Source organism: Raphanus sativus, chromosome 5 (assembly GCF_000801105.2).
Source record: "Raphanus sativus cultivar WK10039 chromosome 5, ASM80110v3, whole genome shotgun sequence".
In the NCBI taxonomy this organism is placed as follows: Eukaryota; Viridiplantae; Streptophyta; class Magnoliopsida; order Brassicales; family Brassicaceae; genus Raphanus; species Raphanus sativus.
Window position 1 is genome coordinate 35,713,005 of NC_079515.1, and position 15,673 is coordinate 35,728,677.

Genomic DNA, 15,673 nt, shown 5'->3' on the forward strand with positions numbered 1-15,673 from the left:
GTAGATGTATGCACATCACTTACACGTGGAACTTTGCTGAATTCTTTTACAGCCCTGTCTCTTGCTGCAAGACTCATTGTACCATCTAATCTTCTGAATTCTATACCATTTTCAACAAAACTCGCCTCAACCAAGTCAAGCATACCGGTCCACTGAGAGAACACTATCGTCTTTATTGGTCCCTGGCTAGGTGAAGACGAGTGAAGAGTCGTTGGCTCTACAATGGTTACATCGTCGTCATCTTCATGTGGCTGTGAGGAAGAAGGGTTTCGACCATGCTGTGCTGAGTTTCGTCTGCCTTGTTTGGAGAGCGACTGCAGAATATCCAGGACAGCTTGGATTTTTGATGAACTAAACTCGCTTTTTTGAGAAAATGATTTGTTCTGTGAAGAACTAGAGCCTGAATCATTAGTGGTAGAATTTCTAAGGGCAGATTTAGAGAACACAACATCACGCCCAAAGTCTTCTCTGCATCTCCGAACAGGGCAAACGTTCTCATCTCCATTGATGTGTTCTGAAACACACTGATAGCAAAATACATGGCCACAGAGCGAAATAACAGGGTTTTCTGGTGGATCCTGCAGATAAACAGGTAACAGAATATTTAATAAGAGATCAGACCTAGCCTAAGGACTAGAGAATACTGAAACTGAGGACACGCTATTCCTAGGCCTAAGTGAATCTGCACTTACATTACAGATATTGCAGATGGCAGATAATGACTCTAAGCGTTTGAGCAAATTGATTCGAGCCTCCCTAGGGAGTCTTTTAACTGCTTCTCTTGATTCTTTTCCAACAGGATCTGAGTTATATCCCTTCACGAGTTGTGGGTGGTCACAAGCTTGGCGTAGACGCAAAAGCATCAAAAGAATATTGGCGTAGTTTTGGCTCAAAGTCCCTGCAGCTTGATATGCCTGCAGAAAATGTGAAATATCATCTTATCAGGCACAAGTACACGAGTTAATGTTTGATTCACTGACAGAAGAAACACTCAGAAAATGATTTCCAAAGAAAATTCCGAAGTATGAACTGATAAATTGTGGAGGGAAAAAAAGGAGAACCTTGAACTGTGATTGTGACTCTGCTTCAAGCTTCTTGTAGAAAGACCGCTCCTCCACCGAAAAGTCCACCCTTTTCAGATTAATTTTCTTTGGAGGTAGATTGATTATTGGTTGCCCATCAAGCAATGTTTCTGTATATCAGAACAGAAGATACTCAGCAGAAATCATCAAATCCGTCACAGCTACGAAAAGCAAACAAGAATAGAGAGATGGTGAGAGTACCTTTGGTACGGCGCAGCATTATAGCCCTTAGAACAGCTTGAAGCTTCTTGTAACCATTAAGAGAATTTCTGGAAATTGGAACCTTGATTGTATGGTAGAATGACTTGTACACGGCATATGGATTATACCTAAGGAACCTGAAGTAACTATACAGATCATCAATGGTGTTTTGTATTGGCGTTCCAGACAAACACCACCTCCTTTTGGCTCGAAGAGTGCAGCATGCTCTTGCCACTTGAGTTCTATGATTCTTGATTGTCTGAGCTTCATCTAGAACTACTCTGAGCCACCCAACTTTTGACAGAGCACCACAATCAGAGTCAAAAGAAGAATCATCCATGCCTTTTCTACCTCTTTTCTTACTCTTCTTACTTGTACCCGCTGCATCTTTACGTTTCTTGTAGTTAGAGAAGCCAGGGGCGAGACCTTTGTTATCCTTTTCATCATCTTCATCATCCTCCACCAATGACTCTTTGGGAACTTCATTGGTCACAATGGCGTAAGTTGTGACAACCACATCATATCTCGCCAATTCAACAGGATCTTTGGTCCTACAACCACCATGGTAGATCAAAACAGAAAGTTTGGATTCATAAGAAACCTTCTCATCAAGCTCTGTTGCCCACTGCCTCACAATACTCGCTGGACAAACAATTAATGTACCAGCAGCTGGCCTCTTTCTGTTAAATTCCCGTTTCAGAGTACTCGCTCCTTCAACTTTGGCTTTCCCCTTCACTGAACTGCCATTCCCATCATTATCACCAGCACTCTGAACCGTGGTCTCACTGTTGCTTGAAACCTTGACCTCTGGTTTCACATCACTTTCACTTTCATGCTTTGGAGCTTCTGACTCATCATCAGCATCCAGGTCCAATATTTCAGCCTCTTGCTTGCTTGAAATTTCAGACTTTATTTGTGACTCAAACTTTTGCTTCAAGATAAGAGCAATCGTCGAGACTGTCTTACCAAGTCCCTGCAAAAATAGACCTTACATAGCTTCAGGGAAACCGAACCACAGATATAAATGTGCAAAAATATTAAATTATATGTGACCTGATCATCTGCTAATATTCCTCCTGAACAGTGCAAACTACTTGTTTCCTTCTGAAACATCCATGCCAGTGCGATTTTCTGAAAGCAATAGTATTTGGTACACACGCCAAATTCAAAGGCCACTAAATGGTACATTAAAACATGATAATACCTGATGCCTCATAAGAGAAACTGAAAGGGTACCAGGACTTAGATCCATCTCGTTGTTGGATTGATTCAAATCCTGCAGGATCAACATACTATATTATAAGAAAATGCACTTAAAATGCAATTTAATATCAGGTTGATTATGGAACAACACCAAGCTGCCAACATATATATAATGCACCACGAAAATGAATGCTGCTATACACAGTCAATGAACTATAAAAGATCATTCTTTCTCAAACATGAAAAGAAATGCAGATAACGACTATAAACCTGGACACTTCAGTCTGAAATTGAGTAGATTCAGCATAGTATGACACAAGTATCAATGAGAAACCAGATAAAAATGTATAATGCGCCATTAATCTAAAGAAAAGAGCCAAATTTGGGGTCATTTATTGCTCCATATTCACTCACTGCTGCAATCAAAATCAAGAGATTCAAAAGAGCCTAAAGCAGGTACAAGGGAAAGGGACACTAAAGAGCAGCTAAGGCTAAGTGGTGAAGTCAATCCATAAGAGAAGACTGAGTTTAGGATGAATACCCGTAATGCAGCTTGATAGATGAGCCTCTCATCGTTCTCAGAATTCCTGTCCTCAACAATCCCAACGACCCTGTGAATTGGATCACTTTGACCACCATAATGCAAAGGAGAAGCAGATGCTCCATGCGTCATAGATGGAGGCAGGATCCTAACCCCATTCACGCCACGCTGAATTCCAATCTCAGCATGAGCTCCACGGTAGTAACCCTCGCCAAAAGTATTCTTGTTGCCTAAAGCTGACGCAGCTGGACTACTATAATCCGCCCCGTTTATTGATGGATTAAAAGAGGGCGGAAGGGTTCTTTTCAAGGCTTGTTGAGCAGGCAGCTTCTTATCATTCACACCGGAAACACTAGAGCTAGCAACATTCTCATCATTCCGTGTAAATGTTGTAGAGTCTCTTGGCAGATAACTCGGTGGACCACCGCGAGAAGCTTGAGTAGGATTCTTGTTACCTACAGCTGGGCTAGCATCATCCGCCTTGCTGCCATGACTTACACTGTGAGCACTTCTTGAAGGAGCAGGAGGCGGATTAAAAGAAGATGGAAGGGTTCTTTTCAAGGCTTGTTGAGAAGGCAGCTTCTCATTATCCACACCAGAAACATTAGAAGCTCTCGAGGCTCTAGGCTGAGATGGGGCACCACTGCCAGAAGCTTGAGTATGAACCTCAGAGGAACCTCTTTGAGGGAAGCTACGACTACCTACAAGTCAAAGACACAAAGAAAAAAAGTTAGATTACTCTCCAATCCATTAAAGCTACCAAATTTAACCTAACCGAGACAGACGAGAGCAGAGAGTATAGTAATAGTACCATAGAGCCACGAGGTATTGCTCCTGGTTCTAGTGGGCTCAGACACCTCGTCATCACTACCACTACCACTACTGCTACTACTACCGGAACTAATCTCAATAGCAGAATCCATCACGAGATACTTCACCACTCGAGCGGTCTAGGAAATCGAATCAGCCTTCAATGCAAGACATTGATGTTAATCTGCAAAGAAGGAGAATCGGAGAAGAAGGAAGGCAAAGAGAGAGGGGGAGACTGTTCATAGGGTTTTTTATTTTTATTGTCTTTCTCGGAATCTGTCAACGACGACAGGTGTGCTGATTTGGTAATTACATTTCCGACAGAGACATGGTAACAACAGGTAAGAATATTTACATTTGCTCGGCCCACTGTGATGTTTTCGGCCCATTGTATTAATTTATACGTGAAAACAACACGCACAACGGCTACTGCTCGGCCCACAGATTAAAAAAAGTTCAAATTAATACAAATAAAAATAGATTGATGAGAAGATCTAGAAAACTTACAAAGGCGTGAACTCTATGAAAAGAGGTTCACAAAGTATATTTTATTACTATTATTTTTTCTGTTTGTTTAAAAAAAAAAGTTAATAATCCAACCAATCGCGGATTACCACGTGTCGTGAGGCCCGCAAAATAGTCATGAAGCAGGTTCAGTGGGAAGAACTTCGCGCGGCGCAGTTTCATCAAATTTTCTTATTTTAATTTTTTGTGGAGAATGGTGTGACTCCATCCTATGATTCTTCAATGCAGATGGCCTAAGAACTGCTAGTTCTTGTATTGTTTTTCTTACTCGAATAATATTTAAGGGTTTATTTGCCAAACAACAAAAAAAAAAGGTAATTAGATTTTTAGTGAGAAGTTAGAGAGAAATAAAAAGAGAAATAAAAAAAGAGAAGATGTTTTTGGTTAGATAGTGTATTTGTGTTTTTTTTAGTTGTAGGGCAAATTTCCCAATATTTGAACTCAAGTTTTTTCTAGATAATCATAAAACACCTTTTTCTACAACATAAATCAAATTTTAAAAACTTTGTTTGAATATTCACCTCCAAATTTTGATTTATTTACTTGTTAATGTTAGCTAATGCACATCACACGACATTATCAATCCTTCCTTTTCAATATAGATAATGTTGTAAAATGACTGTTTCGTTTTAATTTATATGAAATTTTGAGATTTTAATGTTAGTTTTATCTTTATTAAAAATTGTTTAACAAATTACATTTTACAGTTTTATAATTAGTTAACTGATTTTAAAATTATATTTTTAAATATTTTTCTAGACAAATGCAATTTTTTTAATTTTTGTGTACTAAGCAAAAACATAAGTATTATGAAAGGAAGGAATTATTTAGTAAACAAGGAAAAATGTTTTTTCTTGTATGGAAAGTAAATGATACACCTCTTGGCAAGTTTACCAGATCTTTAAAAAAAAATAGTAACGACAAAACCTAAACCGCATAAAAAACAACACAAAAGTCCCTTTGTTTTTGTTTTAACTTCTCAACGTTCCCCGACCAAAAAGCCTAAAATACAACAAATTTAACTGAATCCCGGCACAAGATGAAACCCCTGCGCTGCGTGTGTAGAGCCAGGCTTATTGCGTGGAGCATCATCCTTTTTATCAGCCGACTGTTAAACCGAATCCAAACTTGTAGTCCTTCTTCTTATGGTCAAGCTGTGAAAGAAACAAATAAAAACTCAATCAACAGCTTTTAAAAAGAATGAGAATATTCAGTTAAAGTCTCAGCACAAGAACAAGTAAGACTGCGTACCTCTGCAGATAGGAGAAAATTGAGTCCCATACTCAATCTTTCTTCCAAGAGAGCGGATGCAACACCGTTTGAATCAATCTTTCCCCGCACACGAGACTGAAACAGAGACACATGTTATAAAGAATCAATAAGGATTTAAGAAAGTGCTTTTTTTTTCAATTCCATTACAAATCCATACAAAAAAAAAGGCTATGTTACCTGTCTGAGAATGTAGTCATACCCAACACTAGCCACAACATCTCTTGATAAGTAGTTGTACGCGAAATCAGTGGCGAGTGAGACCTGATCATTAGAAATAATAAAAAAAAAAACAGAGGTCAAATTTAAAAATGGGAGGGAGGGAGATCAATGATAAAGGTGTATTACCTTCTCGGAAATCTTCTGAACATAGTTCATAGCTATAGTTCCGGTGCTAGCAACTTGCGCAGTAGCCACCTGTTGGTAATAGTTAGTGCTTTTCACCAATTAGCTTGGAACAAGTAATGAACGAGAAGAAGAATTACCATTTTATCAGTGTCGTATCTTGCAGCGTAACCTATACCAGACTTCCGAGGCACGCCAGCCCAAAACACTTCCCCACCCAGAGATAGACGGGGTGTCACACTCTGTCCAATATTTCATAAAAAGAAAAATACAATGAGTTCAATATCTATCGCAATGCACCATACCAACTGGTTTAACTATTACAGATCAAAAGACAAATGACAGATAAAAGACAAACGTTCTTAATGACACAAAAGCTAAGCATGCCCAGACAACGTTATTAGTACCACCTATCGTTTAATGTCACATCACTTCGTTACAGTTACATGAATAAACATTACTGCAGGAGAGCATAAGCTCAAATATGGCTAGCCCTTTTTCCTAACTATCTGACTTCACGCAGAAAGATTAACAGAAACGCAGGTGTAACAAGGGACAATAGTATTATCCACTTTACCTGAATATAGGTTGCTCCAATTAAAGCACTGTTCCCAAGTTGAAGTTGGGCCCTGTAGTCTGATCCCTACACAAACATGACACACAAAAAAAACTTCAGATGAATGAACCACAAATGCTGGCAAAGGTGCATCAAACGAATATAAAAAAAAGTTGAAATACAAAGAAGTTGCTCACCATGTAATCAAAGTTGAACATTGCATGCGACATATGAGGCTCATTTGACAGCTGGAAAAGAAAGTTAAAAAATAAAAAGATGAAGGAATGTAATATTCAGATACACCATAGATGATCAAACACATTATTATCCAGTTGCAGCATTTACCTGACCATTCGCCTTTAAGACCAACCTATCAGTTAAATCAGCTTTAACTCTTGCGTTTAGCCTACCATCAGTCATAAGCCTTCCAATAAGCATCAACTGCATATTATACTCATCATTTTTCATATCTTCTTCTTGATAGCCATAAAAGAATATGTAACAAATAAATTACCAAAAAAATTGGTACCTTTGGATCAAAATAATTGGCACCAAACTCATAATGGGCTGTTGGAATTTTGATCGTCGTGTCAGGTGACTGAGAAGGAACTTCTGTTGGTCCCATCATTACACTGTTTCAAAAGATCAATATAGAGACTTAATGAGAAACTCAAATATATGTAAAGCTTTTACCAATGATAACTGTTAAGACATAATCTTACTAACCTGTGGCTAAGAGAAAACTTTTGATTCAGTCCCTTGGAAAAGTCGAAGCGCAAACCCTCAAAATTGTCTGCCTTTAAAGACACTGCAAGTAATATAATCAAATCAAACCAGTTAGAAACTGATTAAAAAACAGTAAGAAACCATTAGGAGAGACGCTAAGACAAACACTGGAGGCAGACCGTGAACGGAATCTCTAATACAAGCATTGAAAAGAATTACTAAGACAGACCTTTGAGACAACGAACAGAATCAAATCCGGACCAATTGAAAAACTTTCAATCATAATATGACAAAAAAAAACAATTAGAAACGAAACAGAACCAAGTCAACCATGCCAATACAAACAAGACAGAACAGAACCTAAATCTGTAAAGACGACAATACAATGCACTAAAGCCACACAGATCAGTCTGAGCTATCCGTCAACTGAATAAAGGTATAAGCTCAAGAAAAAAAGTCAAGATCGGTAATAAATAAGAAAGACTAAACTGATAGCTTCACGGTGGAGTTCCTCATAAGGAACAGGGCAAGGGAGATTCGAGTAATCAACTTTCTCATCTACTTTAGTCTTCCCATCGATTTGTGCCGTCCCAAGAGGTGGAAGAAGATCCGCCATCGCCGCCTCTGAAAAAAAAAGTCCTTTAACGGCGGCGACAGTAGGGGAACAAGAAGAAGATGAGGAAGTGCAAAGGGTTTAGTTTCTATTTGTTTGGGAGCCAATCCTCTTTTTTGGGTTTTTGGTGACTTTTGTAATTGTGCCGGCCCGGTTTAGTCTCAAACCGTTCATTATCCGGTCTCACATCTAATTCGGGTAACAAACCGGTCCAGGACCGTCTTAAGACGAAGAAGTGCTACATAATTTCCCTTTTGCTTTGTATTTTCACCACGTGAGTAGACTCTGCTTAATGAATTTATTTTGCTCGTTTATCCCTATCCGTTACCCTACCATTCAAATTTTAGATCAACCATCTTAAAGGACCAAAAAGAGATTAAGTAACCACTATTACTAACCACACAGCAAGAAGAACGATAAAAACAGCTCTGGGACAAGAATATTGATATGTAACGTCCAATGAGTTTGTTTTTAAAGTTAGTGTCATAATCTTCATTTTTTTTTGGTGTGTCATAATCTTCATTCTTCACAACAACAGAACAGCAAAGAAACAGTGTTAGTGAACAATACATAAGAAAAGATTGGGGTCTCAACAAAGATAAACAAAAAAAAAAGCCTTTTAAAAAAAAAACAAAGATAAACAAAAAGAAGCAGCACAAAAAAAACTCTACTTCAGACTATTACCAAAGTGTTTACTCTAGAATTTCACATGGAAAGTGTTACCAAGTGGACAAAATTAATGGAAGTAAATGAATCCCCCATCGGTAGGTAATATTATATCTACAAATTATCTTTTTGAGACTCAACATATTGTCAACGGTAGCTAGCAATGGCTTCACCACCATCATCATCACAGCGATGGGAGAAGTAGGGGGCAAATATAAATACTTCCATCACAGGAAATACGGAACTCCAGTCCTTGGCCCTCTCATTTGATTGTTCTCTTCTGTCTCGTTGAAGTACTTCACATCCCTTTCCTGGTAATACAAGCATTCACATGGATTTCATCACTAAACCATGGACAATCATGAACCACGATATAATGCTGTTAATTCATGGCAAACACACACACACACGGCTTACTTGTCTAACTTTCTTTCTATAGTTCTCCTTAAACCTTTACTCTAACAAGCAGATAAGAAATCAAGAAATGTGTACTTGTTCTGGTAGCATAGAATCTCCTCTTGTTGAGAGAGAAAGGTCGCATAGATACCATACCATGCATGACTAGAGAAGACTAGATTATTCAATAGGAAAGACATAAAGATATGGCTCACCATGTTTTCATCGAAAATCAATATAGAAGCGACATTGCCACATCGGTAGCAGTAATTAGGTGCAGACCATACCTTCACACCAAAGAAGAATGAAACGCACACGCACACACATCATTAGGCAGAGTAATATTTCCAATTACTCAGCTTAAGAAAGGCCAAGTCATAAGAATCAGGACACTCACAGTTACAAGGCCTTTATCTTGGAACATGTACTTGAGACCTTCTTGTACCAGCTGGTGTGCACGGCATACTAGATCAAGCTTGTTGATGTGGTTGAACTGCACAAGAGGACAAAACCAAATATCAGACACGTGAAAATAGGTTTATTAGTTACGGTGTTGATTCAACTATTGAAGAAGGACAACCATACCTCAGTGGTAACCCTCGATCCGAAAAGCCAACCAGCTCCACGAGGACTAACAGCCCATGTTTCAATATCTTCAGGATCGCTCCACATAAGATCGCAAAACGGCCCTTCATGGGGAATTTCACAATTTCGATCGACTAGTCTTATCTAGAGCCCACAATAAGATCCAAGTGAGTGGACGAGTAACATGCTGAGAAACCAAGCCAAAGCAATAAAAGTAGAATTTAACCTGATCAATTGTCCGCACATCCGGGGAAAGACCACCATGAACACATAGAACCTACACAAAGAAAAATCATAGTTGAGCCCAGGAAACAAAAAAAAAAAAGAACATCTACGCAAAATAAGGACAATGCCAAGTTGGTGAAGAAAAATTACTTACAGTGCTATCTATAATAGCAGATATGGTAAGATAGTCAAAAACATCTGTGCAATATCGCCATGCATTAGCGTTACCATACTTCCTTTGGCATTCGTCATAAAAACCATACACCTGAAAAGTATAAAATTGGGATGAGAATCTTAATACTATAAATGACATACTGAATGTACCTTAGCGTCATGCTAAAAGTGTAAAATGAAAGTAAAACCAGAATCACAACTTTTCAAAAACCTGCTATGAAAAAGAGAAGATAATCAAAAATTACTTACCTCCTAGAAAGTGGGTAAAGAAAACAGTAACAGATGTAAATGGAGTAGAATAATGGATACCTGCGTTAGCTGTCTACTTTCATGATTTCCACGCAGAAGTGTAATATTGGCTGGATGTCTACATATTACAATTTAAAAAAAATACAATTTAGTGCCCCCAAATGAGAAGATGTATTTCCAGAACAGCAAGGAAACTACACTTTAAACAGCATTCTCAAGTAAACTCATGCGTTGAAAAACACAAAATTCACTAGATATCTTTCCAAAACCTAAAGTAAACAAGAGATGTCTGAAACAAGAGATGTCTGAGAAGCAACTAGTTCCTCATTTCAACCAATTTTGAGTGCAGCGTTATTGAGTCAATCTCTTCCAAAGAAAGATGAATAATTGTTAAAAAAAAAACAGTTTCTTAATAGACAAGAGCACAAGTAAAAGTAAAAACAAGCGCATTTTTCAAAGGCAAGATAACAGGGGGTCCCTGAGACATTAAAGAAACAAGTCTTTACCTGGCTTTAAGAAGCAAAAGAATAGTGAAGACTTCAAGGCTGTTGTAACCTCTATCAACGAAGTCCCCCTGCAAATTTCCCCAATAATGTGTTCATATCGATTCTGTGCCCTAACAGGAAAAAAGAAAGAAAAAAAAAGAAAAAGGGAAAACTATGGTACCATAAATATGTAGTTGGTGTCGGGAACATGACCACCGGTCTGAAAAAGCTTCATGAGATCATGAAACTGGCCATGGATGTCACCGCAGACGGTGACAGGGCTGTTGACAGGCTGTACATTGGACTCCTCAATCAGAATCTCTTTCACCTGCAACCATATCAGAAACATCTTCTGGTTATAGCCAGCCATGGTGTTCATTTTAGCAACTATATAATAAACCAATCAATCTCTGAGAAACGAAAACGTAAAGCTGCCTGTATCCGAACTACAAAAATCGATTGAACTACCTATTGATACATACATGGTTAATAAAGAAACCCTAAATCCATGAACCTAACAGAGGAAAGAGATCATATTCCAAGTCCAAGGTACAGATTAGAGAACATCAGAAGAAGCTCTAGAAAGCAAGTAAGGGAGAAGAAGATGGGGCGTACGTACGTATTCGCAGAGAAGCTGAAGCTCGTCCTCTGAGAGATGCTGACCTTCTTCTTTAACCTTCGATATCCATTTATCCAAATCCATTATCTCCCTGTCTATGTGTTCCTCCTCTTACTGGTAATCACCCAGCTCTCTCTCCTCCGTCGATTTCAATGGCGATTGAAGATTGATCTACCGGTGAATCTCCGACTTCGCTAGGGTTACGTAAGAGGAGAAGATGAAAGAGAGAATGAGAAGTTCGAATTCCACGTCTGCGCAAATCTCAGATCGATCTCCGCCGCTTTAAACGCCAATTATAATTTCGCGTCTCAAACGCGATTGCTGGTTAACAAGCGTGTGTCATGATTAAAACAAAATACGATTGCGCTCCCTTGTAATTCTCAAAATTACGAAAAGAGCAAAATACTTTAATAACTGGCGTCTCAGCACCCTAACATTCACTTTTTCTTGAATCTCTTCATTCTCCTAAATGTACAAACCTCAACCATTTTTACAAGGGAAGAAACAATCTGTTAACTGTAATAATTCAATCTATACACCATATTCCAAAACCAAAAGAATCATCCGAGCAGTCTTTTTTTCTCTGTATGGAGTTAAAAATGATCCAATATAAGTTAAGCAGCAGCAACAACACTTGTGGAAGCCGCTATGAAGAATGGTTGTTGCAGGAAGAAAGGACAAAGTTGTCCATGAACTGGTTGAGCTCGGATGTATAGAGTTCCGGGTTACTCCTGAAATGGTCTACATGAGGTGAAGATATGAAGTTGCAGGCACGCACCTCCTGTCCTGCTTTCCTCTGCTCTACTATGAATGATTCTACTTGCCCCGCCGGTATTACTCTATCTGCAGAGCTGTATATGTATAGCTGCGGACATCTTGGTTGTGATGAAGATAAAGTGTCTACAACATCTGCCAGTCTCCTGTAACAATAAAAACAGAGTTCAGTTTGTCAAATGTGATGAAAGGTGTGTGTGTGTGTGTGTGTGTGTGTGTGTGTGTGTGTGTGTGTGTGTGTGTGTGAGCTTTTGTGTACCTTTTTACTTTGGGAAGGTTAAGAATCACTCCGAAGAACTTCTCAAGAACCAAAAGCAAAGCTGTTTCTGTTGCAGCGGGTTTAGGCTCTGATGAGCTTGCTGATCCTTTAGTGGCTACACTGTTTTTCTTTAAAAACGCAGCTGAGAAACCTGATGCCCATACCTGTTTTCACAAGCCAATAAGTTCAATAGGATCAGCGTTTAACAAATGACCATTATAACATAGCGCTACAAATGCAAGAACCATCACTTACCGTAGGATCAGCAGCGGCGACAGGAGCTGAGTCCACTATGCAACCTTTAACACTTCCCATCAAAGAAGAATCTTGCTTCTGAAACTTCTCCAAAATTGCTCCATAGCTGTAAACATGGAAAATTCCACCGAGTGAGATGTGATGAAACCGCCACATGAAAAGACCACAGAGATATAGAACTCACGTTAACCATCCTGTGTTGCTGAAGGTGTGAAAGACGAGATTTTTCTGTTGCTGCTCTTCATCCAACCAATCAGCCAAGTGGTTAACGAGCGACTCGACGTTCTTCTCAGCTTTTCCTCCAACTTGATAGCTCATAATCTCGTTCATGGGGAGAGTAAACGTGATGACATGGTAACCTCTCGAAGTATACCAATCTGCATACTTCTTCAGATGCTTCTGCTTCGACCCAAGCCATCCAAGCAAAACCACAACGGTCCTATTCTTCTCCGAGGCACAACTCGAGGAACCAGACAGATCAACTGCACTAGTCTCAGGCAAATGCCATTTGTAGGAAACGTCAGGAACCACAAGCGAGGCTCCGATTGTGAATGCCGCTGGTTTTGCACAAGCCTTAGCCAACTCTGCAGACTGATAAGCGGTACGTAGAGCGGACAAAGAAGTAACGGAAGGAGAGAGCTTACAGCTCGGATTAGGAGGTAGGAGGAAATCAACATTTGGTACAGGAAGAGGGATCCTCGAGACAAAAGACAGATCTTTGAGCTTGGAGTCCGAGATTTGAGAAACCCACAAGGACCTTTGAACTGAAGCAGCGATCTTCTGTGATTCAGAACCTGGTACTAGTGATCTGAGAGAAGAGAACTTCTCAGAGACATCCGCGGAGACAGAAGCGGCGATAACAGCAGCAGCAGCGACAAGTGGGCGTTGAATAATGCCAGAAAGAGAACCCATGACGGCCACAATCTAAAATCCAAATCTAGCAATACCAAATGGAAAACGAGTACTGTTATATAAGAATTGAGATAGTAGATGTGTAGAAACACAAACAAACAGACATGTTGAAAACGCGTGTAATAGTCCAATATTACCTGGAAGGTTCTTGTAACTCGGGCTGTCAAAGTTTTGACAGCCCGACCTCAAAGTAGTAAAAGACTTGTCAAGAGTCAAATCTCTCTTTCACCAACTGCTCTTCTGCAAGAAAACCGTTTTTCACGTTAATCACATAAGGTCTTAATTAATTACACAGGTTGAAGCTAAATATTAAAACATAAGCTTTCCTATGATGTAGACACAAAGGAAAAGACGAAAAAAAAGTATCTTTCTTTGCCCTAAAATATGAGGATCCCCACCTCTAGAATAAAAAGAAAAAAAAACGATTTTTTAGATTGAATTGTTTCGATTTACGAGGGAAACAAATGAAACATTTTTGAAAAGGAAATCCTAAAATTAACCCACCACGAGAAATACCCAATCAATCAATCGCATCGAGCAGCCCAATTATGCAGGCATCGAGTATATAAATCGACGGAAACCAAAAAAAAAAACTCATTTTTCACGGAATTTGAAAACCGTGATAGATTGGGTGTAATAAACAAAATTCGAATTTGATTGATACGATTAATCAATGTACAAATTGAAGGAGGTAAGAGATGATGATGATGATGATGAGTAATGTTGCGAATTACCGAAGAAAGGAAAGGGAGAAGAAAACTCACCGCAGATATAGAACACCGAGAGAAGAGGGAAAGAGAGAGAGAGAGAGAGAGAGAGAGAGAGAGAGAGAGAGAGAGAGAGAGAGAGACTTGTTTGGGAGAGGAAGATGGTATGATCCCCTTTATATACCGCGAGGTCCGCGACCTTTAAACAGAATATTTATGTCTGACCCAAACAATTTTAAAAAAAAAACTTTATATGCAATATGAATCAGGAAAAAAGAACTTCATTACAGGTTTGTATAAAAACTTGTTGGTTTATTAATTAATTAGACTTTTTTATCTAGGATGTTCCCAAAATGTCGTGTGAACCAATCATACCGCCGCTTGGATGTGGAACATAAAAGACATTGAAGTCTCAATACCGTATATTTTTATAAACGAGTTATCATCATATGTCTTAGAAACACATGTCTTGGCGGTGTGTAAATAAGGCCATATTTTGGGGTTGTATATTTATATTTTTTCAAAAGAAAACCATATTTTGTCAATTTTTACGTAAAAGAATATTCTATTTGGATAATCTAATAAGAAGAAGAAAATGAGGGAATCTTGGTTTTCCATTACGCCAAGTTGTCCCCACCACCACCATTTCAATTTCTTCCTTGTCTTTTGGAAGTGTTGTGTGAATCGATTTTATTCCTTAATCGGACCAAAATGTTTGGATTCCTCTTAATCCTCTGCCAAGTTACTTTATTTATGGACCCATTTATATACTCATCTTAGCATTCTCTTGTTTCTATAATAAACATTTTTGTTTTTTTGCTTATCAAATCACGAATCAATCATTCAACCAAAATACCAAACCAAATAAACATTAGCTTTGCTGAAGTAACACAAAACAACTAATCTCCAAAATACCAAATCATTCTATCTAATTTTGATTTATTATTGTTTTCCATCTAGGAGAAACATTAATCTGCAAAATTGGTGAAATAAATAAATATTTTCCATACTTCAGCATTAATTCGATCTTTTAAATTAATTATGTTCAAAAAAATAATTATGTTCATCTTTCCGTAAGCAGTTCTTTTACCAGTTGCTTAAAAGCAAAAAAAAAAAAGAGAGAGAGAGAGCTAAAACTTAGCTTTGTGTATCTATCTTATTAAAACAGAAACATTATGTTGGACCTAACATTTATTTTGTAAGTTTTTAAATTAAATAAACCTTTATACTTTATAGTTAAACCTACATTAAATCAATAATGTTCCTTTCTTTATACTACTATTCATGTTTCCAAACAATATAATTATTTCTTTATACTACTATCAATATTTCCAAACAATATATTTTATATACTACTATCAATGTTTCCAAACAATACAATAATTAATCTTAGTTATTTTATATCCATCATTTTCTCTTTAAAATTTTGTAGAAACATCATAAGTTCAGAAATTACAAAATAATAAACTTTAAAATTTGGATTATAAGATTACAAA

General features: G+C 38.1%; 4 protein-coding genes across 4 annotated transcripts in view; all 4 read right to left on the reverse strand.

Annotated features, from left to right (window-relative positions):
- LOC130494996 (helicase-like transcription factor CHR27) overlaps positions 1-4,130 on the reverse strand; it is a 4,335-nt gene extending 205 nt beyond the window's left edge. Inside the window, exons 1-8 of the mRNA XM_056985883.1 lie at positions 3,839-4,130; positions 3,028-3,728; positions 2,488-2,559; positions 2,337-2,414; positions 1,284-2,256; positions 1,062-1,192; positions 693-914; positions 15-578 (exon numbers count right to left, since the gene is read on the reverse strand). Of these exons, the coding sequence (XP_056841863.1) occupies positions 15-578; positions 693-914; positions 1,062-1,192; positions 1,284-2,256; positions 2,337-2,414; positions 2,488-2,559; positions 3,028-3,728; positions 3,839-3,950 (2,853 nt within the window). The 5' untranslated portion in view covers positions 3,951-4,130. The remainder of the gene's footprint in view (positions 1-14; positions 579-692; positions 915-1,061; positions 1,193-1,283; positions 2,257-2,336; positions 2,415-2,487; positions 2,560-3,027; positions 3,729-3,838) is intronic.
- A 1,055-nt stretch (positions 4,131-5,185) lies between these two features.
- Positions 5,186-7,987, reverse strand: LOC108858877 (mitochondrial import receptor subunit TOM40-1-like). Its single transcript, XM_056986100.1, has 11 exons — positions 7,748-7,987; positions 7,259-7,340; positions 7,062-7,164; positions 6,878-6,973; positions 6,730-6,780; positions 6,554-6,619; positions 6,117-6,218; positions 5,980-6,048; positions 5,812-5,895; positions 5,614-5,709; positions 5,186-5,516 (listed from the first exon to the last, which is right to left on the reverse strand). Exons 1-11 carry the CDS (start codon positions 7,872-7,874, stop codon positions 5,463-5,465), a joined length of 930 nt encoding a protein of 309 aa, XP_056842080.1. The 5' UTR covers positions 7,875-7,987; the 3' UTR covers positions 5,186-5,462.
- Positions 7,988-8,488: 501 nt separating this feature from the next.
- Positions 8,489-11,531, reverse strand: LOC108859405 (phytochrome-associated serine/threonine-protein phosphatase 3-like). The gene is made up of 10 exons (XM_018633304.2): positions 11,271-11,531; positions 10,833-10,979; positions 10,673-10,740; positions 10,227-10,284; positions 9,898-10,008; positions 9,745-9,795; positions 9,519-9,662; positions 9,331-9,426; positions 9,149-9,220; positions 8,489-8,848 (listed from the first exon to the last, which is right to left on the reverse strand). Exons 1-10 carry the CDS (start codon positions 11,352-11,354, stop codon positions 8,765-8,767), a joined length of 915 nt encoding a protein of 304 aa, XP_018488806.1. The 5' UTR covers positions 11,355-11,531; the 3' UTR covers positions 8,489-8,764.
- A 125-nt stretch (positions 11,532-11,656) lies between these two features.
- LOC108856894 (uncharacterized) lies at positions 11,657-14,273 on the reverse strand. Its single transcript, XM_018630798.2, has 6 exons — positions 14,235-14,273; positions 13,608-13,710; positions 12,743-13,495; positions 12,559-12,664; positions 12,304-12,467; positions 11,657-12,190 (listed from the first exon to the last, which is right to left on the reverse strand). The coding sequence occupies exons 3-6, from the start codon at positions 13,468-13,470 to the stop codon at positions 11,917-11,919; spliced, it is 1,272 nt and encodes a 423-aa protein (XP_018486300.1). The 5' UTR covers positions 13,471-13,495; positions 13,608-13,710; positions 14,235-14,273; the 3' UTR covers positions 11,657-11,916.
- Between the last annotated feature and the right edge of the window lie 1,400 nt (positions 14,274-15,673).